The sequence below is a fragment of the Corylus avellana genome, chromosome 10 (assembly GCF_965113065.1).
Source record: "Corylus avellana chromosome 10, dhCorAvel1.hap1.2, whole genome shotgun sequence".
Classification (NCBI taxonomy): domain Eukaryota; kingdom Viridiplantae; phylum Streptophyta; class Magnoliopsida; order Fagales; family Betulaceae; genus Corylus; species Corylus avellana.
In genome coordinates, this window is record NC_142499.1 from 15,127,962 (window position 1) to 15,155,163 (window position 27,202).

Below are 27,202 nucleotides of genomic sequence, written 5' to 3' on the forward strand. Positions count from 1 at the left end.
ATGGATTCCCAAACTCATCAAAGTGGCTTCTACACCAATCTTGTTTTAAATGACGAAGACCTTTTTATAGAATCCACAAACGAAGAGTGTGAACGCCAAAGGTCTCTACCTCAAGCTGAGGTTCAACCACCTCAAGTTGAGGTTCAACTTACCGGTAAAAAATCACAATAGGGTGGCAACTTCATTGTGAACTAGGACAATATGCTTGTGTTGGCATGGAGTTAAGTTGCCTTGGATGCGGTAACAGGAAATGAGCAAACACCCAAGACATATTGGGAAAGAATTTGTGCCCACTATCGCAAGCACAAAACCTTTGAATCTAACCATACGAATACATCTTTAATGAATCGGTGGTCTGTGATTCAACTTGCGGTAAATAAGTTTTGTGGTTACTTAGACCAAGTTGAAAGGTGGCAACCAAGTGGTTCAAATGAAATAGACATGGTATGTTATAATTATGGCTTTACATTAATTTATTTGAACTATGTTATATCTATTCCAAAAGATTTTAATTATGTTGTATTTGGCAATTTTTTTAGATTGCCCAAGCAAAAGTAATGTTCCTCAAATTTCGAAAAAACACCATTTCACTTTGAACATTCTTGGATTTTATTGAGGTTTCATCCTAAATGGAGGGCTCATATGGAAAATTTAAAACCGAAGAACAAATCACGTGTGATAAATTTAGGGGAAGACAAGGCCTCACTAGGAGCTTTTGTAGACTTGGAGCGACTAATAGGTCAGAAAGCCGAAAAGGAGAAACGCAAGACCAAAGAAAAAACGAATCCAAGTGTTGTTGTGATACTAAATGACATGAATGAAGATAAGCAGAAGAAAATCAAACTATTTGAAGAAGCACATGAACAGGACAAAGAGATGTTTTTTCTTAAGCAAGAGGAAGTGCTCCTTAAGCAAGAGGAATTGCGGCGTAAAGAAAGAATGATTCAATTGAAAGAAGAGAGAGAGGAAAAAATAATTTATGTTTATGGATACAAGTCTATTGGATGAAGATGTACGAGAATATGTTCGGCGGCGCAAAAAGGCAATCCTTCAAGGTCAAATTCACCACCCTTGAGGGTCCAAATATCACTCTTTGTTAGTTCTTTTACTATTTTTAGCCATGGGTTTTAGCATAAGTTCTATTATGGCTTTTGAATATGTATTTGAGAGGCTTAATCATATTTTTTTTTGTAGCCACTTGAAGGCCTAATTAGATTGGTTAAATTATGTGAAAGACATTGAAAAGATTAAATTATATAGATTTAATTGACTCTATATAGTTTTGGGGGTAGTTCAGAATGACCTTTCATATCATTCTCTCAGACATGGTGATTGTCTTGTTGATGAAAGAATCTTACTCAATGCAATTTAGGCAAGGAGCATCTTTCTCGCTATAGGGTGGTTTTAATCATTTGTGTTGTAATTATTGCCCATTTATTTTCTATAATACTCCAATTTTTGTATAATACCCTTGCCTTAAATGAAAAACCTTTCAAACAATAGAGCTACTGGCTTTAGTGTTTCTGACAAAAATTATGGGTTCCTCTCAACAGGTAATTTTAAAAGAAATATGAGGAATAAATGTGGTCTACACCAGACCCTTTTCTATAGTCACATTCTCTTTGTGCTGCTAATGGTTTTATGGCTAGCAATGTTAAGAAATTAATCCTACTCCCATGACCCGTGAGATGTGAAAAATAAGAAGAATGTGGAATAACAAAGATAAGCAATTACACACGACACAAAGATTTAAGTGATTCAGCTTAACAAGCCTATATCCACTGGCGGAGACGACCCGGAGAAAATTCACTATCAAAAGATAAGTACAAGAGAGTAACAGAGTGAGAAAACCACTGAAACCCAAAGCCCCTTTTACACCCAATTCTCACTTTACCCAAAGGAGAATAATAACAAAAGGAAAAAAAAAAAAAAAAAAACTCTCTCTTTTTCTTGGTGCTCTCACCCTTTCTTTCTCTCAATTGTTTTTGGCACATTAAAACACAAAGAGCTCATGCCTTTATATACTAGGCAAAGACGGTGCTATTTTCTCCTCTTACAACTAGGACTTGGATTCCATGTAGTATAAGGAAAAGCAAACTTTTCCTTCTTAGAGAAGGACAAAACCTTGGGGCTCACACAAAACTTGATGGGTCAAGGCACACTTTCTCAACAATCTCCCACTTGACTTGAATCCCACCAAGTCGCAACATAGTGAATCTCCTCCGGATGTCTCCTCCACCTATGTTCAAGCTCGAAGACCAACTGAAGCTGCGCACAACTTCAGTTTCTCAATAGTCACACCTTTTGTCAACATGTCTGCTGGATTCTTAGTTCCACGAATCTTCTCAAGTAACAATTGTTCACTTTCAAGAAGAGACCGAATAAAGTGATACCTCAATTGTATATGCTTTGTTCTTGAATGATACGCCAGATTCTTCGCAAGAAAAATGGCACTTTGACTATCACTGTGTAGAACGCCCTTCTCATTCTTTTTTGCCAACTCATCCAAAAAACCTTGTAGCCAAACCATCTCCTTTCCAGCTTCTGTCACGGCCATATACTCCGCCTTTGTAGTGGAAAGGGCTACAATTTTCTGTAATCTTGAGGTCCAACACACAGCAGTACTCCTAGAGTATATACAAACCCAGTAGTACTTTTCCTGCTATCAACATCACTTGCTAGATCAACATCCACGTAGCCCTGTAGCTTCAATTCTGCACATGTGAAGCAAAGCGACATATCTGAAGTTCCTCTTAAATATCGCAAAACCACTTGACTGCCTCCCAATGCTGCTTCCCTAGATTACTCATGTACATGCTCACAACTCCAACTGCATGTGCAATATCTTGTCTAGTACAGACCATTGCATACATCAGACTTCCGATAGTTGAGGCCTAAGGTACCTTGCTCATGTATGCTTTCTCTTGATGCGTTTTCGGTGACTGATCCTTGGTTAGTCTGAAATGACTCCCCAAGGGTGTGCTCACTGACTTCGCTTCATCCATGCTAAATATGCTGAGAATCTTCTTCACATACTCTGTCTGTGAAATCTTCAGTGTACTATTGGCCCTGTCCTTGATGATTCTCATCCCAAGAATTTATTTAGCAGCACCCAAATCCTTCATTGCAAACTGCTTTGACAGCTGGTTCTTCAACTTGTTGATGTCTTCCATACTGGCCCCTACAATGAGCATATCATCTACGTACAGGAGTAGAATAATGTAAGAGTTCTTAAGACTCTTGACATAATAGCAATGATCTGCATTGCATCTTGTGAACCCAGTACTGCACATAAAACTGTCAAACTTCTCGTACCATTGTCTTGGAGCTTGTTTCAGGCCATACAAGCTTTTTCTCAGCTTGCACACTAAACTCTCCTTCCGCTGCACTGCGAATCCTTGTGGCTGCTGCATATAAATTTCTTCTTCCAACTCACCATGAAGGAACACCGTCTTTACATCTAACTGCCCTAGATGTAAGTCCTCTGCCGCCACAATGCTCAGCATAATTCTGATGGTTGTCATCTTCACCACCGGAGAGAATATGTTTGTGTTGGAATCCCTTGACTACCAATCTTGCCTTGTAGCGTTTGCTACCATCATGTTCACCCTATATTCTGAACACTCATTTGTTGTGCAAAGCCTTTTTACCTGCTAGAAACTTAGTCAGCTCCCAGGTCTGGTTAGTCAATAATGAGTCCATCTCATCCTTCATGGCTAACTCCCACTTGATTGAATCTTCAACCTTCAAGGCTTTAACAAACATTTCTGGCTCACCGCCGTCCGTCAACAAAATATGAAATAGGGAGGGTGAAAAACGTTGTGGAGATCTAATGGTTCTAGTAGATCTACTGTGTACCATGTTCAGTCTCTTGATCTACTGTTTCTTCAACTTCTAGACCATCTTCAGTTTCTGAATCCTTATCAACTTCTGAATTCCTTCTCTGAGCTACACCCTTAGAAATTCCATCTAGGTTGATAAATTTAGGTTTCTCAGCCTCTGACTTTGTACTTACTGGTTCTGTACTTGAATTATTCTTATACACAGCCATCTCATTAAAAGTAACATTTCTACTTCTAATGATCTTCCGGTTTTGATCATCCTAAAACCTATACCCGAATGCCTCATCCCTATAGCCAATGAAATAACATTTTCTAGACTTAGCATCTAGCTTGCTACCAGCATTAGATTCAATATAGACATACGAAACACAACCAAAACTTTCAAATGAGAAAGATTTACCTCCTTTCCACTCCAGTCTTCTTCAGGTAGTCTATGGCCCAACGGAACTGATGGTCTTCTGTTTATCAAGTAAGCAACAATGCTTACTGCATCTGTCCAGAAAGTTTTCGGTAGTCCAACATGCAACCTCATGCTTCTTGCACTCTCATTGAAGGTCCTATTCATGCGTTCAGCCACGCCATTCTGCTGTGGCATTCCCGAAATAGTTTTCTCCATTCTAATCCCATTCACAGCACAAAACTGTTTGAAACCCCCGTCTTCGTATTCTCCCCCATTGTGTGATCTTAGACACTTCAATTTCAGACCAGTTTCTGTCTCTACCATGACCTTCCGCTTCTTAAAAACTTCAAATACATCAGATTTAAGCTTTAAGAAGTAAACCTATACCTTCTTGCTTGAGTCATCAATAAATGTGATGTAATACCGCAAGCCTCCAAGAGATGCCACTGGTGCGGGACCCCACAAATCCGTGTTTACCAACTCCAGCTTTCCTGGCTTTGGTGTTCTTCCAACTTTCGCGAAACTCACATTTTTCTGCTTTCCTAGGATACAGCCTTCACACAAATCAAACCCAACTGACTTCAGCTCCGGTAGTTTCCCCTTTGACAGAAGTACCTTCATCCCTTTCTCACTCATGTGCCCAAGCCTTAGGTGCCACAATTTTGAGTCAGCACCCATATCTGCAACATCAATTGTATCCCTGCTAATCGTCGTCATATAGAGAGTACCCGTCTTATGACCACAAGCCAAAATCCTGACTCCCTTGCTGACCTTCCACTTTCCATCGTGGAAATGAATTGAATGCCTTTCATCAACAAGATGTCCTACTGCAATCATGTTCTTTTTCAGCTCTAGGATATGACTGTCATTTTGCAGCTTCCATACCGAGTCACTTGGACTCTAATGTGAACATTGCCTATACCTACAACATCCAAGGCCGTTCCGTCAGCCAAGTACACCTTCCCAAAATCTCCAGCCACATAATATTCGAGAACTTCACGGATTGGTGTGGTGTGAAAAGAAGCCCTTGAGTCCAAGACCTAAGAATCAAGAAGACTGTCAACAGATAGAAGTAGGGCATCGTGCACTTCTTCTGTTACCACGACATTTGCGGGCGTCATTTTGGTCTTCTTCTTCAGCTCTCTGTAGTTCTTCTTGAAGTGGCCTGTCTTGCCACAGTTCCAACATTCAGGTTGTCGTCCAAACCTGGATTTTCTCCTACCTTTCCTGGACTTAGATCTACTCCTCACAGAGTTTCTATCTTGTCCTCTGCCCCGAGTTTCAAGGTTTAAAGCAGCACCAGAACAAGAGGCTTCACCCACATCTCTTTTGCGAACCTCTTCTCTAAGAATCAAATCTCTGACGTCTTCATAGCTCATTTTACTCTTTCCTACATAGTTACTCAAAGCCTTCCTCAATGCTTCCCAGCTATTTGGCAAAGATGCCAAGATGATCAACGCACAAACCTCATCATCAAAATTAATTTTCACTGAGGACAATTGATTTATGATGGTGTTGAACTCATTGAGATGATGTGCCACCGAAGCCCCTTCCGCCATCTTTAGGTTGAACAATTTCTTCATCAGATGCAAATTGTTGTTAGCCGACGGCTTCTCATATATGCTTAACAAAGCCTTCATTAGACCTGCTATGGTATTCTCCTTTACAAAATTGTGTGTAACTGATTTTGACAGTGATAACCTGATAACTGCTAGGGCTTTACGATCAAGCAGAGCCCATTCGCTATCATACATGTCGTCGGGTTGTTCTTCTAATAGAGGTTGATGAAGATTCTTCCCATAAAGAATATCTTCAATTTGTACGTTCCAATACCCAAAATCTTTTCCATCGAATTTCTCGATTCTCACATTTCTTTCTTCACTTGCCATTGCTCCCACTCAAACCAATAGCTCTGATACCAGTTGTTAGGAAATTAATCCTATTCCCACGACCCGTGAGATGCGAAAAATAAGAAGCATGCGGAATAACAAAGATAAGCAATTACACACGACATAAAGATTTAAGTGGTTCGGCTTAACAAGCCTACATCAACTGGCGGAGATGACCCAGAGAAAATTCACTATCAAAATATGAGTACAAGAGAGTAACAGGGTGAGAAAACCACTCAAACCCAAAGCCCCTTTTACACCTAATTCTCACTTTACCCAAAGGAGAATAATAACAAAAAAAAAAAAAAAACCTCTTTTTTTCTTGGTGCTCACCATTTCTTTCTCTCAAATTGTTTTTGGCACACTAAAAGACAAAGAGCTCATGCCTTTATATACTAGGCAAAGTCGGTGCTACTTTCTCCTCTTACAACTAGGACTTGGATTCCATGTAGTATAAGGAAAAGCAAACCTTTCCTTCTTAGAGAAGGACAAAACCTTGGGGCCCACACAAAACTTGATGGGTCAAGGCACACTTTCTCAACAAGCAATACCTTGAGAGGTCATAAAATATTTGTTGAGGTTAACACCCTCAAACAACTCCAACAAAAATAACAAAATAAACATAACAAATATATATATATATTAGTGCTTGATACTAATACATTATCATCAAGATAATGTGCAATTCAAAATACAAAACACTCCTAACAATACAAAACACTACTAAAAATATAAAAACAATTTTGAAAAGTTAGAAGTAGCTTCTATGCCTCGCTATGTAGTTGCCATAAGTGCTCGACTAGGTCCAATTGGAGTTGAGAATGAGTTTCTCTATCTCTAATACAATGATGGCATCAAATGAACTCACTAAAGTCATTTGTAGGTCCTTGTGTCACTGGCTCAAGTAGTTCATTGAGTTGTTCATATTCGAAGTCTTCTGCTTCATCATTATCCCGCTCATCTTCAATGATCATGTTATGTAGAATTATGCATGCCATCATAATGTCTTTGATGGTCTCAAGGTGGAAAAATCATGCAGGACCACACACTATTGCAAATCGTGCTTGAAGTACTCCAAAGGCATGCTCTACATCTTTCTTCGCTGACTCTTTGGCCGCAGCAAAGTGCTTTCTCCTATTCCCTTGCGAAGATGGAATTGTTTTCACAAATGTTGCCCACTGCGGATATTGCTATTAGCAAGGTAGTATTTCATTGTATTGTTATGACTATTAATTGTGTAGTTGACAAGAGGAGTACGCCCTTCAGCAAGGTCAGAAAATATAAATGACCTTTCTAGCACATTTATATCATTATGAGACCTAAGTAACCCCAAAAAAGCGTGCCATATCCAAAGATCATATGAAGCCACTGCTTCCAAAATAATAGTTGGTTCATGGAAATGGCCAGTATACATACCTTGCCATGAAGCCGGGCAGTTCTTTCATTTTCAGTGCATGCAATCAATGCTCCCCGACATGCATGGAAATCCACAGTTTTTGTCATCTGCAAGTAATCTAGCGATGTCTTGACTGTTGGGTGACCTTAAGTATTCTTCAGAAAAGAACTGATATCACTGCTTTGACAAACCTTTTTAGACTCTCTATTATGGTGGTTTCTCCAATCTTCAAGTATTGATCCACAAAATCAGTCGTAACACCATATGCAAGCATCCTAATTGCAGTGGTAATCTTCTGAAGGGAAGAACAACCGAGTCTTCTAGAACCATCTCTATTTTGGACAAAATAAGTATCGTGACTTTCCACCGCACATTGAATACGTTGAAAAAGAGGATGACTCATTCGGAACCTCCTCCAAAAATATTTGTGAGGATATAACGGTTCTTTAGCAAAATAGTCGCTTAAAATATCTTTATGGGCTTGCAATCGATCACGCCAGATGAACTTGCGATGTTGTTTAGAACGACCATTTGATGATATTTCTTCTTCCATAGCAAGTTTTGCTATTTTCTCCAACTCTTCATCAGAGTCTGACTCGATAAGAAACATTTTATGAACAAGAGAACGATCCATGATGAGAAAACAAAGATTGAAAGTGAAGGCTTACAAATTGCCAAGAAGAGAGATAAGTTGAAATTGGTTGTACACCAATTCTAAACCGAGTCTTCAATAAATAGTGTAAACGCATTAAATTAAAGTGGTTGGCTCGTTGGTTCATTGATTGCCTATTAAAAAATGGTTCTAATTCATTGACTGCCAATTGAATGCACTACAAAGTTGTTGGTTCATTCATTAGTTGAAAAATGGTTCTGATTCATTGATTGCCAATTCTGATTCATCAACAACAATTCACCTGCACTCCCCTTTTCCCAATAAATAAAAAAAAAAAATATAAAAAAAAAATTGATGAGCATGCACAACCACATTAATTAATGCTTAAATACACAGTTGCATTAATTGATGTCCATCGATTAATAAATTAAATGCATTCATTAATGAAATCTCTTGAATTAAAGATGCAGTTGGGCACAAAATAATTTCATGTATGTGAGCATCAAAGTGAGTTTCACGGTAGTTAGTTTTACCAATAAAAAATAATATGCAGTTAAAGTAGAAAAATATTTAGAGAGTTTGATATTTGGTAGTCTTAAAAAGTGGCTAGCTATATCTAAAAAAGTATAGTTTGAAAGTCAAATTTAACTAAATTTTCAAGAGCTTGATGTGGATGCTTATGCTTCTAGGGTGTGGTAAATCTCATCCTAGGCTCCTAATGGACACAAGCGCAGTACAAAAACATGCTAGCATGATTTTAAAGAAATGAAAGGCGGGTTAAAAACTCTTTAAACATTCTTGGTTCTTTAAAGAAAATGGATACAAGAATTAGTCAAGGTATCTTTAAAATTTGTAATGCTAAGAAAGCAATAAAGACAATATGAAGGATAAGGGAATGAACAAGAAATTACCTTAATGACGGCAAAACTCCACCAAGCCTTACTCTTTCTCCCCCCGAAATCACTCCTCACTCTAGGGTTAGGATTTCTTGGTGTAAGGAGGGGCTGAGGGTCGAAGTGAAGGGTTTATATAGGGGCTTGGGGCATGCTCTCCTCTGAAAATGTGGAGAATGGGTTAAAATTATTTTTCAGAGTTGTTAGTGAACGTTCGGGTACTATGGGGTGAACATTTGCATACTATTACCCAATGGATAAAAGGGTTCAGGCGTACGTTTAGGTATTACACCCTGGCTCAAAGACTAGTCAACGAACACTCATGGTGGTCCCCCTAGCGTATGCTCGCACTCTAGGTCAAGAGCGTACACTCTGGTGGTCCCCCTAGTGTACGTTCGGTTAAGGAGTGTCTAGGGTTTTGCTTAAAAGGGATTCAAGGAGTTGGGCTACTTATAAGGGGTTTGGGCCTTGGGTTATGAAATTTTGCTTTTAAGAAAATATGACTCGCTTTGTTGTAAATTATCAACCTTTTAAAAACTTGTGTTTTATTGGAATACTCTCTCCTCCTTATAAAAATTTCATCATCGAAATTTCGTGTCTTTGGAAATCAAATCCTCCTTGCAGGGAGGGTTTTATCATGGTTAAAAGTTGGATAGAGGACAGTTTGAGAAGAGAAAGCACATGAAAGACAATAAACTAAACATGCATACACAAGTTAAAAACAAAAGCATCCATAAACATTCAAAATTTCCACCACCAAGGTGGACTTATAATGTTACAAAATATATACAATGCAACTATACAAGAAAGCCTAATATAATAGCCCTAAGAGCGGGACTGTCTAGTAGTTCGAGGACTACGCTTTGCCAATCCTCAAGCTGGGGTGCCTTGTGCGCTAGGGCTCCTTCTCCCTAGGTTGACGCTTGGGCTCTAGAGTTCGTTGATTGTACCCTGGTTGCGCTCAAAAGTAGGGTCGCTTGCCTGCGTGGATGAGGAAGCTCCATCTGCTATACGTCCTCTAGGTGCCGCCCTAGGTGCTTGCAGCACCCTTGGCCCTGGCTCGGCTCCACATAGGTGTGACTTGCTCTCATTAAGGAACCGAGAGGTGAACGGTCTCTAGGCTCAAGAAGCGTCTGGCCCACCGAAGATACTCCGGTGCACTCAGCTATCTGGGTGACCAAGGCTCTATATGGCAGGGAGGTGACCTGATCGGCCAGCCGTACTCCCATCATCGTCAAGAGTACGAAGGAGGCAAAGTCAATGGAAGTCCTCGTCAAGATGGCATAGAGGCAGAGAGTCCTCTTCTATGTGATGATGGCTAGGCTCTTGACCGAAAGAACCTGGCTGATCATGACGTGGTAGATGAGCTGGTCATCATCCCTTAGGGCATTGATCTGGAAGCCCCCCTCCCCTTCCATCTCCACCTGGTGGGGGCACTGTCTGCGAAGCGCTCGACCATCTGCCTAGGACTGGGAGTGCTGTCAATCGGCCATGGAAAACATGGGTCGGTTACCCTTGGCACCCCGATGATGCTACTAATGAGGTTAGGAGTTACTTTGATGCCTTTTTCAATGTCATCTTCAAACTATAGGTGAAATGGCAGTTACTGTTAACGATTATTGGTTAAAACCGCTCGTAACCACCTCCGCTAACAACCTAGGCGGTTAGCGGTTAATAACCCTAATAACCACTAACTGCTTTTTAAAATTAAAAATTAAAAAAATTTTAAAATTTTAAAAATTAAAAGAAAAAACTAAAATGATAATACCCCACTACATACAACATTGTTTCTATATATATATATATATATATATATATATATATATATATATAGGCGGTTAGCGGTTAGTGGTTTTGAGAAAACCTAAAACCGCTAACCCTAATCACCTAGGCGGTTAGGAAAAATCTCTAACCGCCTTCAAAAGCGGTTAGCGGGCAGTTATTAACCACCCACCTTTTCACTCATACTTCAAACTATCAAAATTTGCAAGTACAGTTAGAATTTTCTATTAAATCCCATGCAGTCATGCATGCAAAAGAAGTGAATGCTAAAGTTCATTTTGACTGAAACTCACTTCTATATCCTAGATCAAACGTTAATCATCTCATTCTAAGCAAAAAATCGAAAAGAAATCAATCTAGCTGTGCTTCGTCAGTGACCCATGACCACGCCGTGGGTCATCTTTTTCTTTTTACTTATTTTTCTATTTTTATTTCTATTGTTTATTTTTAATTAAGAGTATATTTGTATTTTTATAACTTTTATAGGGATGTAAGAGATATTTGACCTGCTAGCCATTGGAGAACCATTAAGTTATGTAAAGGTCACGCCCAAGCTTGATTATGACATAAGTGAGGTCAGGCAGGTGGCAAGGGAAATGCCTTTAATCGATTCAAATGCACCATTGCAGAAGATACTTAGGCTGGTCACTTTTTTGTTTTTGTTTTGAAATTCGTATTTTTTGATTTTGTAAAAAATTTTGGTTCAGATTTCTGAAATGTAAAAATTTTCATGTTGAAGATAAAGTACAATTCTAGTTTGAAAACCACACTTTTTTGGGTATTCACAAATTGTTGGTTGCCTTAAATGCAAATGATTAGTCATTGATGACAAATAATTTGCATGAGATGTTGTCATAAAATATTTAAAAAAATAATAATAATAATCAACCTGGGTTTTGGGAATCTCTCACTACACGTAAAGTAACAAATAATAAAACATAAATTGGTGATGCTCTTGTTTTTGTCCGTAGGTGAAGTGCACAATGCAGACCTATGTAAATTGATTGCTTCATTCTATTTCCTTTCTTTTCGTCAACCGCGCGTGTGCTGGGGGATAAGGCATTGCATCTTCATTTCTAAAAAAAAAAGGCTTGTACCTTGGGTTAAAGCATTGCATCTTCATATCTTTTTTTTTTTTTTTAAAAAAAAAAAAAACATGCAGCTTCATTCAAGCATTCTCTTAAGCTACAACATTCAAATGTGATCCTACCAACAGCAAATCATCCAAACGTAAAATAAATTACATCCTTCCAAACAAGGTTTTTGGCAAAAGACAAGCGACAACCGGCATAACGAAAATGCAATGCCAACAAAAATATATTCAACCAGTGAAGGGCACCAATAGTAGGAGGAATTCTAGGCAACATAATGTGCAAACGACCGAACCAAAATAGTAGCGTATAGCAGTCTTTTGCCATTGTTTTGCCAATGAGTGGTCATCTTCTTCGATTGCATTATCATCACCATTCCAGTAGTTTTATTGTTCCATGTCAAGTGGAGTAAAAAAGTTGGTCACAGATTTGACAAGTGAGATTTGGAGTAAAACAGTAAGGAATATTGGAGTAAAAAAGGTTGGTCTGAGCTGAGATGGGATTTGATTTGATTCATTTATTGTGAATTGTCCCATTTGATGCCAGAAATCAGATCAAATCTTCATGCAGGGGGCATTGAAATTGCCATCCATTTCGAGTCTTTAATGGGTAAAGCTTCCACATCCGTCAGGTTTTGATATTTTCCAAATTGGTGTAAACTCATCACATTCTTCAATGCTTTATTGATAGATGATCTTGACAATCCGCAAAAGTAGGAAAATGTGTAAACTCATAATCTTATATTTTAAATAAACAAATAATTCCTCCCTTATTATATTGTTCAACTTGATATGTTGGTTGATTTTTTATACATTCAGTATTGAATCTGAAACTGCTATGTCTCATATTGCTTGGCGTAATGTCATAGTTATTATTATTTTTTTCAAATCCACATGCAAGCTTAATGAAAACAAAAGAAAAAAAAAAAATACCAATTGTAGCACAACTACATCAATCATATTGAGACACATTTCAATTACAATTAAAAATTAAATTATAAAAACAGCCAAATAAAAACAAAGGGGTGGTCCCTTCCTTGTTTGGCAAGCACTTTTTTTTTTTTTCTTTCCCTTTTTCAAATCCAAATTTTATGATTTTGTAAATTATTCTGCTTAATATTTCTAAGTAAAAATAAGTTTACAATGCGCTTGGTCATGGTGACTCCCACTACACGTTACACTAACGGTCAAAAACCATTCCCCTTATTTTTCGTTAAGGAGCTAACATTGTGGAAATAGATATACACATAATACAACAAATAGGCAACCATCTTCAATAGATTTTCAAACAATGGTGCGCCCGAGCTACATATAATATCAAACCATGCATTACCGTGATCCTACTAAAAAGAGATCAATTACCCAAAAAAAAAAAGAAATTATCCTTCCAGCAAATTTAACAGCAAACGACATATAAGTTTAACAGCAAAAGACTTGCAACAACCAGTTCCCATTAATGCAATGCCACCAAAACACACTTCAAGCAAATAAGAGCACTACTATTAGGAGTACTCCTAGGCAACAAAAACAACACAAGATCGAACCAACACAGCATCGTACTGCAGTATTGAGCCACTGGTTGCCCAATGCACCGCTATTACCATGTTCACCCTCTTCTAAGACATCAGCTGACGGTGTTGATACATTTTCCAACTCATCTTCCCAATCTACTCGCCCTTGCTGGGACGTGGGTGGCGGCAAATTTTGTAGTAGCTCATCTTCCCAATGGAAACTACCTCGATGATTCTGCAAGAACACCAATTGAGCATGGATATAATACCAATGTATTAAAAAATAAATATAAGCATATTAATAGTTGAAGCAAAAACATTGCATACCTTGTAAAGGGGACACTTGTAAAATCACCTCATGTAGTTTCTGTCGGTCCTAGAAACGAGTAGTTTCATCGGTCCAGCACCACATGGACATTGCATCTCAAGCTCCATAACTAATTTATTTAACACATTCATAAAGCCAACCAAAATGACATACATGTACAACATAAGGAGTACGACCAGATTGCGGAATACAAGAACAATTTTTAAAATGGCATAGATATAGGTATGAGACCACAAGTTTTGATAATTATACATAGCAATCACCAAAATGACATAGTCATATATGCGTCCACAGCTGACATAATTATACATAGCAAATACCAAAATAACGTATGCCATCCATAGCGAGCATGTTGGCACACACAAAAGTAGTTTAGCACAAGTAAATGTGCTATGATGGCGAGTCATACAAAGAAATAGTCCCATTACACAACACATACCATAAACTAATAAACGGTACTGTAGGTACCGTAACAAAACATGAACTATATCACCATAGTTCCATTGCAATACCCAACACCACGTCAATTCGGCCCAGGCCTATTATCCCACATCAACTGCGCAATTTGGTCCCTAGTGTTTGCCATGTTCAAAGCAGAAGCATCAGAGAAGTCATAGTGGTTGGGGTAATCAGCACCATCGCCAAGAATCACAGGAGGGGCATGTTCAAAGAACATATCATTCCGGTCAGCTTGTCGGATGAAGTTGTGTAGTGTGCAGCATGCATTGACTACAAGGGGCTGGCGACAGACTTTGTACTTAGGCATGCCGTTCAAAACATGGAAGCGTGTTTTCAGCACTCCAAAGCATCGTTCAATCACCATACGGAGTGAGGAATGATGGTAGTTGAACAATTCCTTGAACCCCTGCGGGTCCCCACCATTACGGAAATCTTGTAGGTGATATCTCTCCCCACGATAGGGCGGAAGATAACCCATATAGCATGGAAACCCCGAATCAACCAAGTAGTAGTGATCTGAAAATTACCATGCAATACGTGTCATGATTGAGACCAAAGTTTAAAACATAAACATAGTTAATAGAGTTGGTTCGTGTAGTGAAGAATGCTCACCTTCAGGCGCTGTAGGAAATTCATTTTCAGGTCTCGTTATAGCATCGTAGAAGACCCTCGAGTTATTAGCGGTTCCCTCCCACCCGGTATACACGAATGTGAACATCATGTCGAAGTCACATGCGCACACCACATTTTGAGACACGACCCCCTTCCTCCCCCTGAATGCATTTTGTTTCTGCGCCGGGACCCAAGCTTTGATATGGGTGCCATCAATAGCTCCAACACAATTCTACCATACCAGTAATTGTCAATCAGTGTAATGATAAAGTATGGCCCCAAAGTCAAGCATATAATTGAAATTACATATTACTATTGTTTCATACCTGAAACCAGGGGTAATATTTCAGATTTTCTTGGATGTATGGGTGCACACCGTCAACATTCCTAGGCCTTATAATGCTCTTGCCCAAGTTGCATAAAGCCCTCATGACACACTTGAAATGGCGTGAAATGGTCTCGGTGGAGTGTTGGAACCTGTCCGCCGCAACCCTCATCCCTTGGCGGTGCCCAACTATCAAGCAAAATATGGCTAGCGATTCTTCCACACTAACGGTGCGAGTATCTTGTATGTAGTTCGCCCTAAGGACATCTGCTAAGGAGATAAAAGTATCTCTTTTCATGCGAAATAGCTCGTAGCAAGTGCCCGGATGCCCATGTAATACCTCATGCACGAATGCAGCACCTGTGAGGGCTAACGTGCGCTGGGGTATCCTGTCCACTTCGTTTTCTTCATCACACAAAGCCTCAATGTGAAGCAAATTCAAGAACATCTCCTCAAACCAGTCATCGTCATCCATGACATGGTCAACAGCACCATAGAAAACAAAATTTGGGACATTTGGGTTCATCCTGTTCGGAAAATGTATAAAATGGCAACGTCAAACACAAATGATTGTAATTACATGGTCATTACCAAATATTTTGCCATTTTTAATATTGTTGTTATCTCTCTTTTTTTGTTTTTTTTTTTCCCATCTGCACAGTAAGGAGATAGAACAATTTATTAGTGCAAGTATGGTTCTTTCAAATACAACAAACGATCGGTGTTCCCTTTTGATTGGTGGTATGTCTGAATTTGTGTTAGTCGGTACTGTTATATCTATCAAGTGACCCACAATTAAATTAAATTATTAAATAATAATATGTAGTAAGTCATAATGTGACTTGTAACATTAATTTTTGAAAAATATATAATAAGTTATTATTTTATGAATAAATTAATACATAAAAAATTTCTTGAACCGAATTCTTAGACAAAACAGTTGTATGCTTGTCAAATGATCAATGTAAGTATTGATTATTCAATATTGGGTACAGATGGTTTAACCCATTTTACACAATTTCTTAACTATTCTCATTTTAACACGAGTTAAGGTAATAACAACAATTAAATAAAGTAAAAAAACCAAAAAAATTGAATTAGGTTTTGTAGTGCGAATATAATTGAATTAGGTCTTGAACAATTTTTTTAGGTAAAAAATAATCCTAACAAATGAATATCAAAATAAATTTTTTGATATTGTTATAATATTAATATTAATCAAATAACTTAATTTATTATTTGTTTAGTATTTTTTTTTTTGGGGGGGTGGGTGGGTGGGTGGTGAACATTGATTTCATGCTATTAACACGTGTTGGGCGTTACGGGTTTAGACGATAATTTTTTTTCCCATCTTGTAAAATGGGCAATTTAAACACAAGGTGAAGTATACTTTTCCTACTCCTATGAACTTCAACTATTGTGTGGTCATTTAACATGTGTACCTACTAAAATAGCAGCATACAACAAAATCTATTGCAAAGTAGAACTCAAAACAATCACAATCAAAAGCTTTTAATTTCAAACCACGTATTTATATTAATTTTGGTACTTGGATATTCAATAAGTGTTAATTAGATAAATTTTTTAAAATGTTTTGCATATCCTTTATTATATATTGTCAATTTTCGTTTTTAAAAATCACAAAATTTTTTTTTTTTTTGGATTTTTTAAACGAAGGTAGCAAATCTTTCTTTTTTTTCTGTTTTTAAGAATTTCTATAAAATTTAAGATATTTTAACATATATACACTTAAGATTATTGATACATTACTCCGTAGCTACAGTCTTAAACTAACGCTTATATTGTTTTAAGCATAAATTAACTAACTCTAGAAATTGAGATACAAATAGGCAAAGTAAACACAAGGTGAAGTATACTTTGCCTACTCCTATGAACTTCAACCATTGTGTGGTCATTTAACATGTCTACCTACTAAAATAGAAGCATACAACAAAATCTATTGCAAAGTAGAACTCAAAACAATCACAATCAAAAGCTTTTAATTTCAAACCACGTATTTATATTAATTTTGGTACTTGGATATTCAATAAGTGTTAATTAGATAAATTTTTTAAAATGTTTTGCATATCCTTTATTATATATTGTCAATTTTCGTTTTTGAAAATCACAATTTTTTTTTTTTTTTGGATTTTTTAAACGAAGGTAGCAAATCTTTCTTTTTTCTGTTTTTAAGAATTTCTATAAAATTTAAGATATTTTAACATATATACACTTAAGATTATTGATACATTACTCCGTAGCTAAAGTCTTAATATAACTCTTATATTGTTTTAGATAACTCTTATATTGTTTTAAGCATAAATTAACTAACTCTAGAAATTGAGATACAAGGGATAAAATAAAATGGGAAATGATAAACACAAAGTGAAGTATATTTTGCTATTCCTGTGAACTTCAACTATTTGGGTGGTAATTTGTGTTTAGCTCTTATATTGTTAAATAGGCATAATTCCTATGAACTTGACCTATTCCTAATTTGTGTTTAACTCTTACATTGTTTTAAGCATAAACTAAGTCTACAAATTGAGATGCAAGGGAAAAAATAATCATTACCAGACAACAATGTTCATTCTAATATTAATATAATGTACTAGAAGATAGAAGGATACAAGTATTATTAACAATAATCATAGGATTTCCAACCAGACATTCTAGCAAACCATAACAAATGGAGAAAGTTGAAGATAAAACAGGAGGTAAACAAGAAGCAGCGTATAGAAGATAAATCAAACATGTCACATTAGTTAAGTGCAAGAAGTTCAAGCAAATATAAAAAAGGTGCCAGTGGCACTAATATTACATGCCAATTGTTCTTGCAAATAAGCAAATATAAAAAAGCAATTATAAAGGTGCCAGTGGCACTAATATTACATGCCAATTGTTCCTGGAAATAAGCAAATATAAAAAAGTGCCAGTGGCACTAATATTACATGCCAATTGTTCTTGGAAAATAACATAATAAAACAAGCCGACAAACCCATAGAAACATGCTGAAAAAACAAACAATGCCATAAGTAGCATTAGAAACGGTCCAACACTGGACTATGCAGTCAGCATGCATACAAACTTAAACCACAAGCCCAACAACATAGTTACAGCTTCTCAATCCAAGCCTTCTTCCTTTTTGGAGGTAGTGCAATAAAACCATTACGGACATTCTCATCCCTAAAGAGCTCAAATGCCCTAAAATACCTATCATCATCTAGGTTGGGGGCAATCTCATCCAACATGCCAATGGCCCTACTCATGCCATTGGAAAAAGATGCACCACTACCCCCAGCACCTGCACTACCTTCCCCACTACTCATTCGCAGTTGATCTTGTAACAAGATTTCTTTCTTCAAACGGCTAACCTCGGTAAACTCTTTTAATGCATCACTACGAAGAGAATCTATATGAGATTTACCCTTACCTTTCCTCTTGTGTTCTGTGCTAGGCCCAGAACTATCAACTGGACGCTTACCACGTCCGTTACCCCCAATGACTATACCCCTATTTTGAGGAGGAGGTTGGCCACTCCCCTGACTCGAACCACCCACAGAACCAAGAAAATCCCCACTCACACTGTTATCAACAGCCGCATTGGTTGCTTGACTAACATGCATTCCAAACCGCAAGAGTTGCTCATTCAACTCGTCCTCTTCGTCACTACTCGGTGGTGTCCTAGCGGATGAATGGCGGAGGACCCTAGTGGCTGTTGAGCCATTGAAGAGTAGACCCAACATTTCGTAGTTTGGACAGCCCTTCCTTCGAAAACGACTAGCCTTCGGCTTGATCTAGGACAGACGAAAAAATAAAAAATAAGAACGCTTCTGTGTGACCTAAAATTAGAGTGTGGGAACTGATATATTAGGCAAGGGTTACCGAACTTTACCCTAAGATACTGCTGCCACTGGGTCTCCATCCCCTGGACTGTGTTTGATACTGGGTCCCAACCAAATCCAGTTCTGTGCTGGAGTAGGTCAGAGAAGTCACGGTGGTTCATCCTAAGTCTGGAAAATTTAGTCCGACACTGTACGGCAGTGTAGGTCCGACCGGTCATTGTAGAAAGCTGGGAAGCTATAGGCGACCACAGGTTCATATTAACTGACCCATTCACTATTCTCCCCGTATTGGACAATTCGACCAACATTTGCACAAACATACGTTCAAACTCAGGAGACCAAAGTGATGGGTCCTCGCCTTCAGCGGGTTCCATCTATGCATAAATATACCAACGTAAAAAAAAAAAAATGTTCATGTCTACATCTTATGAAGAATTGCATTTCACTGCCAAACAACAAAAAAAAAACCCGAATAGCTCGTGTGAGGCATACCTTACGCCTTTTGTAGGAGATGGGTGTCTCTGGGTCCCGAGATCGCTTGCTACTCCTTGTCCAATACGCCTGCACAAATATAGGTAACAGTGTGTGTAAATGATATAGAAATTAAACAAATTGAACGAAAAGGAGCATAGAAATTGAGAGGGAGTGCGATTATAACCTTCCAAGACCGTGTCTTCGAAGGGGTGCCCGTGTCCGTAGATGCTGAAATGATACAGGGTCGCCGTTGCTTACGAGGTGACTGCGGAATAGTTGTAACGGAGTAGCTATCGGAGGATTTCACAGACCCCTCTGAAGAAAGGTCTATGAAGATGGGCTTCTGCATGTCGTTGTGGAGGAGGATTATATGGACGGGTGATTACTATTCACATATTAGCTCAGCTCCAGGGAAAGTGTACTAGGTATTGATGAGGACTCCATTAGCGCGCGGCTCGGGGTGGAAGAAGTTGAGGGCATACGTACTGCAGAGGACGCTGGAGAAGACGGGTGTAATTGCCCATTGAAAAAATGCATCGCAGCTCTGGTTTGTGGAGATAAGCCAAAATGCTTCAGACAATAAACAGATCAACGACGATTGAAAGGGCACGTTGTGCTCACATATCTGGTATGGACGGCCCACATTTGTTCAAAAAGAAATGGACGGTCTGATGAGCATGCACAAATCAAGATGCCACTAGACATACGCGGTTCGCAATTCACGCAATGGGTGTGATTCGGTGTGGTGTAGGTGCATGGCAAAAGTCTGCGCGAATCTTTGACATACGTTTGTTAGGCACAAGTTACATGATGGGTGAGGTGGCGTCCATCCACGAGTCGATTAAGGGAATTTCATCCCTTTACCGTGAGTGCAAGTCCATCCTAAAATTCTCTAGCTCTGAAAACGGACGGTCAGATGAGGTTTGAAAGAAATCGGACGATGCTCAGCTAATGTTGGAATTCTCGCACATCAGTTGTGCTTTTCGTTGGATTCGCCAGCTTTCACGGCAACCAACGCATGGAGAACGTGCGTTGGTTGCCGTTGTGAATCTTGCAGTGGATTTTGTTCTAATGTCTATTAACTTTTGACAGCAGTGGCGCATGATCCCGTGGGTCGCAGATTTGAATGGAATTACAGGGACCTGCCACATGTCACCCTTAGCATTACCGAATACCGACTGACGGTTAGGATTAAAGCACCTCATTTCTTACAGATGCATCTCGTCTCCCAAGCCGAGTTCAGCGTGACATTGGGTACAGGTGGTTTTAATTCATTGTTGCAGAGCCGCCTGACTTTAGTTGATCTTCACGCCAAGCAGTAAATCTGCTGCAGTGGGTTGGTGTGTCGGTGCGTGTGAGTCGGTGGGCAGTAATTATTGGGCCTTGTTTCTGAACCCCTGTAGGTACTGTAGAACACTGGCCTTAAAATCAGGGCTGGTCGTGCTTGGGGTTCGAGTGTGCGAACGGGCCGGTTTGAGAATTTGGACTTGGATCACATTTCGGAATTAAATTCCAGTTGGGTTTTGTGACGAACGGGCCAAACACCAAATCTGCATGGGTTTTTTAAAATATCCAAAACAAAAACAAAATCTAGCCCATCCAAACAAGGCCTTAGACATTTTTTTTTTTTTTTTTTTTGAGATGTTTGCACAAGAGGGTGAAGGAAATTCGAACTAGTTGCCTCCGCTTTATTAGGCATGGTCCCAATCGATTGAACTACCTCTTGGGGACCTTAGACATCTCAATTTCACTAAAAGCATGTGAAAAATATCTTCCATATGGTGGCACTGTCCTTTTAACTCCATACATATGGCATCAAGAGACCTGGAAAGTTGCCAAATTTAGGAAGATACGAAGGGAATTAGCTGAACCTACTACACCTAGGAAAGTGGGTTGTGTTTTGGCTCCATTGCTTGGCATGTCTTACGTTAAAAAAGATAAAAAAAACCGACAAAACAAACAATACCAATGAGATTAGCCAGTTCAGAAGAGAGGGCCGGGGAAACCTGAGTCAAATTTATGTCTTACGTTAAAAGCAGACAACATATAGAGAGAGAGAGAGAGAGAGAGGATTCGCCAACATGGACAAAGTTATGACAATCCACAACTAGAGAGGCCGAAGTACAGAAAAAAGAAGTTTTGCCTCTAAAAGGCTACTTTCAGTAATCTTCTCCTTCATCTTCCTCATCAACTCCTTCTGCCCCGACCTCCTCATAGTCTTTCTCTAGAGCAGCAAGATCCTCACGGGCTTCCGAAAATTCACCTTCCTCCATGCCTTCACCAACATACCAGTGGACAAATGCCCTCTTGGAATACATAAGGTCAAATTTATGGTCAATTCGAGAGAAAACTTCAGCCACTGCCGTATTGTTGCTTATCATGCAAACTGCACGCTGCACCTTGGCAAGATCACCACCAGGTACCACTGTCGGGGGCTGGTAGTTAATACCACACTTGAAACCAGTTGGGCACCTGAAAGTACACGTAGAACTGTTTAGAGTAATTCTATCATAACCCTAAATATATCACCACCACCACTTAATATGTATGATTCCTACCATGTTACTTGAAAGCGAACCTAAATTAACATATTTAGAGTACATATCATCATCAATGACAGGAATCACACTCAAAAAAACAGCAACCGAGTTCTTCTTCACCAAACAGATCTCAATTTAGGTTGACCCACCAGTCACCATGTAAGAGACCTTTTGGATTAACTTGATCTGATCATCTGCTAAAATGACAGTTAAAAGTATTGAAGTTTCCAGTAAAGCAGCTTTTTGTCATATTGTTTTTAGCGATCACAAAACAACATTTCATGCAGATACCTAGATAAATATATAAAATAAGATAACTATAGATTTTGTGCATCCACTGCATGGCACTTTCATAAGGAAAGGGGCATAGAACTGCCCTAGTGCTAGATTAGAGAATTAGGGAACAATCAAGTCTGCTTTAAGTAATTTTATGCTTCTAAATCAGTGAGTATGCCACCTTCTAAATCAGGAGATTTCTCCATCACTACAACAGGAAAAAATCAACTTGATTGTACGAAAAGAATATAAGAAGTTCGGTAAGCAGATTAGTCGACGGAGATCAGAAAGATCTCACAACAACCGGCCAGTAAACTTCTCTCCGATGTTTGATTTGGCTACAGCTGCTTTGGCAAATCAAGATCAAGGGTACTGATCGAAGATGACACCCTTCCCTTGGTACATGTAGCCTCACCCAATAAATCAAAGGGTTAGAACAATAATCTAATGGGAAAAGAGAGAGCAGCGACAATAACTCTTGGCAAGCTATTGTGAACACTCTCAAACAAGAAACTGACCGCTTTAATGGGCTAAAATATAAGGTTCTACTCTGCATTTTCCCTGCATAATAGCAATTGAGAGTGCAGAAAACTTGAGTTATTAGTTTGTAGTAACAGAAAACTTGTACTCCTTCCATCCCATATAGTTTGTCCAGAATTTCCATTTTGGATGTCCTAAAATATTGTCTATGTAAGAAAGCCAATGAACACAATTTTAGTCACTTTCCTAACTTATCATTTACTTTATTTGAAAAGTAAATGCTTTCATATTTGCATTTAAATTAAGGAGGGTGATTCTAGAAACCAGGAATCTTTTTTCCAAAGACAATGCATTAAATGATGTCCCCTTAAAAGGTTAGATTTTCTAAGATGGACAAACAATTTGGGTTAGAGGACATAATTTGCAAGTTTAGATGTGTAAGATGTTTCTTTGTAACATGTTTGGATATTTTTGCTCTCTTTAATGAAAAAAAATTCTTTACCAATCCAAAAACAAATAAAGAACTGACCAGTCAACAAATTGAACTGTCCGCTTTGTCTTAATGGTAGCAACAGCACCATTCACATCCTTGGGCACAACATCCCCACGGTACATCAAGCAGCATGCCATGTACTTCCCATGCCTTGGATCACACTTGGCCATCATACTTGAGGGCTCAAATACTGCACTTGTGATCTCAGGAACTGATAACTGCTCATGGTAAGCCTTTGCAGCTGAGATCACTGGGGCATATGATGAGAGCATAAAATGAATACGAGGATATGGTACAAGGTTAGTTTGAAACTCTGTGATGTCCACATTAATGGCACCATCAAACCTCAAGGAAGTGGTCAGAGAAGAAATGATTTGGGATATTAAGCGATTCAAGTTGGTGTAAGTTGGCCTTTCAATATCTAAGGATCTCCTGCAGATATCATATATAGCTTCATTGTCAAGAAGCACAGACACATCTGTGTGTTCAAGTAGAGAATGAGTGGAGAGAACACTGTTGTAAGGTTCCACTACAGCCGTAGATACCTGCACATTTTACAAAGGAAAAAATTGTTGTATTAGTGCATAGCATGAAAACCGTACACCAAAAGAGAAACTAAGAAAGAAAAAATGATGTAGCATTAACTTCGAAATCTGTCAGATTTGAAAATAGCTATCTCCCCTAAATTTCTGCCCATGTCCTGTTTCCAGCATGACGTTATTTAAGTATTTTAACACTCTTCAAAATTCAGAATGCACCTTACTTAAAATCTGAAATACTCTTTTTAGACTCGGATTATTGAGAAGGCCATTTCTCAAAATTTATTAGTAAGCTCTCCCTTCATATTTTGATCGGGGAGGTAAACACAACAGTTTCTTTATGCATACAGAAAGAATCAGGTGCTGCATAAATTTAGGGAGTAAAACTTTTAAAATATGTTTGGTTTACTATTTCTAGGAGCCAAACATTCCTCCATCTGGCTTTTCCTGTATTTTTTCAAAAGGCTTTTGAGGATGTACCTGAGGCGAAGGATAGATGGTGAAGCCCAATTTCGACTTCTTCCCATAGTCTACTGACAAGCGTTCCAAAAGTAATGAACCCAAACCAGAGCCGGTACCACCACCAACAGCACTAAATACCAAAAACCCTTGCAAACCAGTGCAATTATCAGCCAATTTCCTTACTCGGTCAAGGCATAGGTCGACAATTTCCCTCCCAACTGCAACATACAACATGCAATAAGTGGTTTATAAGCCAACAAAATAAATATTCTGAAATTTCCATACTTAACAGCGCAATAGAAATGCTTATACCAGTATAATGTCCTCTGGCAAAATTGTTAGCAGCATCTTCCTTGCCAGAAATAAGTTGCTCAGGATGAAAAAGTTGTCTGTAAGTTCCAGTCCGAACTTCATCAATGACAGTGGGTTCCAGATCAACAAATATAGCTCTAGGCACATGCTTGCCAGAACCAGTCTCACTGAAGAAGGTGTTAAAAGCATCGTGTGCAACACCTACTGAGGTGTCACTGCATGAACATATTAATGGAACTCATTAGGTCAAAAAAGAAGAGCAAAAGATCAGAAACAAGAGAGATCTATTCAAAATCCCGTACAGAATTTTCTATGTTCGGACAAATGAGTTTTAAAGCTAATATCTACAGGTACAAACAGGACAGTCTGTAGTGGCACTATAAAGGATTTCTAGAAAGATGACTTTATGACGATCTAACCAATTATCCAATATACAACCCAATGAGGAGTGTTGAAAACGTCCAAGTTCAATTAATCTTGAAGACCCTGTCAAGGTGCCACATCCTTAACTTAAATGACAAAAACAAACTAAAAATAAAAGTTTTATATTGAACTAACTAGTTCATCAAATTAAGGATATTTTCGTGGTTGCCTTGCCTGGCCTAACCACTAACAGCCCGTGGACCGTACACAGCAGTAGCAAGGCATTCATTAGACAATGCCCAAGGGCCACCAAAGCATCATAGAAATGGATCACCAAAGTGTGTTTCCTGGCCACAAGGGTCCTAGCGATTTCTGCACATTCAATGATGCAGACTCAAAATAGGAACTCCTGTAGGACAAATAACCATGTAGTCCTGATGACTCTAGATTTATACATGATATGGGCCTTAGCGTATTTTTCACAATGCTGACAGGTACATTGTAATTGATGGGGGAAAGGTCCACTTCCATTATTTCACCAAGGCAAGCCACTTAGGCTGGACAAACCAACACCTAAATTATTAAATTACATTGGCTCACACTTTCTTAATTTGCACCCGAGGATGTGAATATGTAAAGTCATCAGTAAATGACCATCTTTAGATGAGTAAAACCAATTAATCCTAAAGCAACCAATGGGATAAGATCAACGTAGTTATAAATGACCACCAGTTAACACACCTACTGTCCTATTCCCCCAACTATCAAAGAAGGAACAAGAGAAATGACATCAAGAACAATAGCCAAGTAGCCTACAAGAGAAAACAGGACCCCTCTTGATCTCAAACTTCAAAAGAATGCTAGCAAATAGGAACAATTGGAAAAATCACCCACTACCAGAAGCAGCAATAGCTTTCAAAAAGCCAAAAAGATAACGACTCCTCCATGGTGAAAAACAGAACCACTAATTCAATGAAAAACAACAGAGAATCGTCATCCATCAATGAATTTATGCCCTAACATTGCTAAATAACAGATATTATATGAGTTCTACTCGGTAAAGAACAGAAATTTTTTTTTAAAAAAAAAGTATAACCTAATATATCCAGAAATATCGAGCAAGAATACACAAAACCTTAAAGTCAAGCGCTAAACCAAGCACAACCATAAAATTGCTGTATAATTCCTACGACCAAGCCAAACCAAGAACAATCGAGCAAGGATCACATAAAGTTGCTCTCTCTAATTCCTACGACCAAAACTAAAACCGTAACTCCGGACATAAACAATGATTTCGAATTCCCAGAGATTTGAAATTTCTTCTTCTTCTCTCAAAAAAACACATTAAAAAAAAAGTTGAAAAGCCAAATCGATAGAAAAGCCTGTAAACAAAGAAAAATGAGCAATAGAGAGAAACAGATGTATATACCTGGGCATCGTTCCGTCAGGTTGAATTCCATGTTCGAGGCAGTAGAGCTCCCAACAAGAATTCCCGACCTGAATCCCTGCTTGTCCAATGTGTATGCTTATGATTTCTCTCATCTCTCTCGATTCGCCGGCACGAAATTGGAAAATGGACAAGCAGAGGGAGAAAGAGAAATGAGATGTTGCTCGGAAATAGCACAACTATTATATATATATATATATATATATATATATTCAACACTCAATGATTTTATTTATTTATTGATTTAGCTTAACTGCTGTAAAGAATATACAGCACACTTTTTGAAATTTTTTTTAATGCTTTATATTTTATTTTATTCTCTTTCTTTTTCGTATTAGAAATTTCAACGACTCAGATTTAGTTTGGTTCTCTTTAGATTTAAATCTAAATCATTAAAAAAAAATGTGTTGTATTTTTTTTTTTTTTAAGCACCTGAATCAATATTTTTAGGGATCTGTGAGTTGGAGCCGGCGGATTAATGATATTGATAATGCCCTTTTGGGAAAGATTGGGGACGGTTATGGGTTGGGGCCCTTGGGGCCCGCCATTTTGACGCTAGCTGTGTCGTGGGTTCAGCATTTCTTTATTTCTTTATTTTCTTTTTTTAGTAGTTTTTCTTTTATTAGTATTTTTTTTTATTTTTTATTTTTATAACATATCCACATAAGAGGTAAAGAGGAATTCAAACTAGTGACCTCCGTTTCATAAAGCATAATCTCCAGTCAATTGAACTACCCTTTGGGAATAGCACTAATGATAGTTAAGATATTTTTAATGTTTTTAACCAACTCTATTTTGAAGAAGCACTAAAAATAATTAAAAAAAAATGTG

At 38.3% G+C, this 27,202-nt stretch overlaps 1 protein-coding gene, 1 non-coding gene and 2 pseudogenes across 2 annotated transcripts; 1 reads left to right on the forward strand and 3 right to left on the reverse strand.

The window, feature by feature from the left end:
- On the forward strand, positions 1-1,075 carry LOC148583390 (glutathione S-transferase T3-like; annotated as a pseudogene).
- Positions 1,076-6,837: 5,762 nt separating this feature from the next.
- LOC148583391 (uncharacterized) lies at positions 6,838-7,945 on the reverse strand (annotated as a pseudogene).
- Positions 7,946-21,412: 13,467 nt separating this feature from the next.
- On the reverse strand, positions 21,413-26,554 carry LOC132192162 (tubulin alpha-3 chain). Its single transcript, XM_059607415.2, has 5 exons — positions 26,354-26,554; positions 24,562-24,776; positions 24,268-24,467; positions 23,285-23,793; positions 21,413-21,931 (listed from the first exon to the last, which is right to left on the reverse strand). Exons 1-5 carry the CDS (start codon positions 26,464-26,466, stop codon positions 21,619-21,621), a joined length of 1,350 nt encoding a protein of 449 aa, XP_059463398.1. The 5' UTR covers positions 26,467-26,554; the 3' UTR covers positions 21,413-21,618.
- LOC132162690 (small nucleolar RNA snoR109) lies at positions 22,520-22,622 on the reverse strand. Its single transcript, XR_009438267.1, has one exon. It is a non-coding gene; the product is annotated as a small nucleolar RNA snoR109 (small nucleolar RNA).
- Positions 26,555-27,202: the final 648 nt, after the last annotated feature.

Coding starts and splice junctions, on each gene's coding strand:
- LOC132192162 (XM_059607415.2), bottom strand. CDS start 26,466: ATGAGAGAAATCATAAGCATACACATTGGACAAGCAGGGATTCAGGTC. Junction 24,777..26,353: donor CCTGACGGAACGATGCCCAG/GTATATACATCT, acceptor ATGTTCATGCAG/TGACACCTCAGTAGGTGTTG. Junction 23,794..24,267: donor CCATCTATCCTTCGCCTCAG/GTACATCCTCAA, acceptor TAAAATGTGCAG/GTATCTACGGCTGTAGTGGA.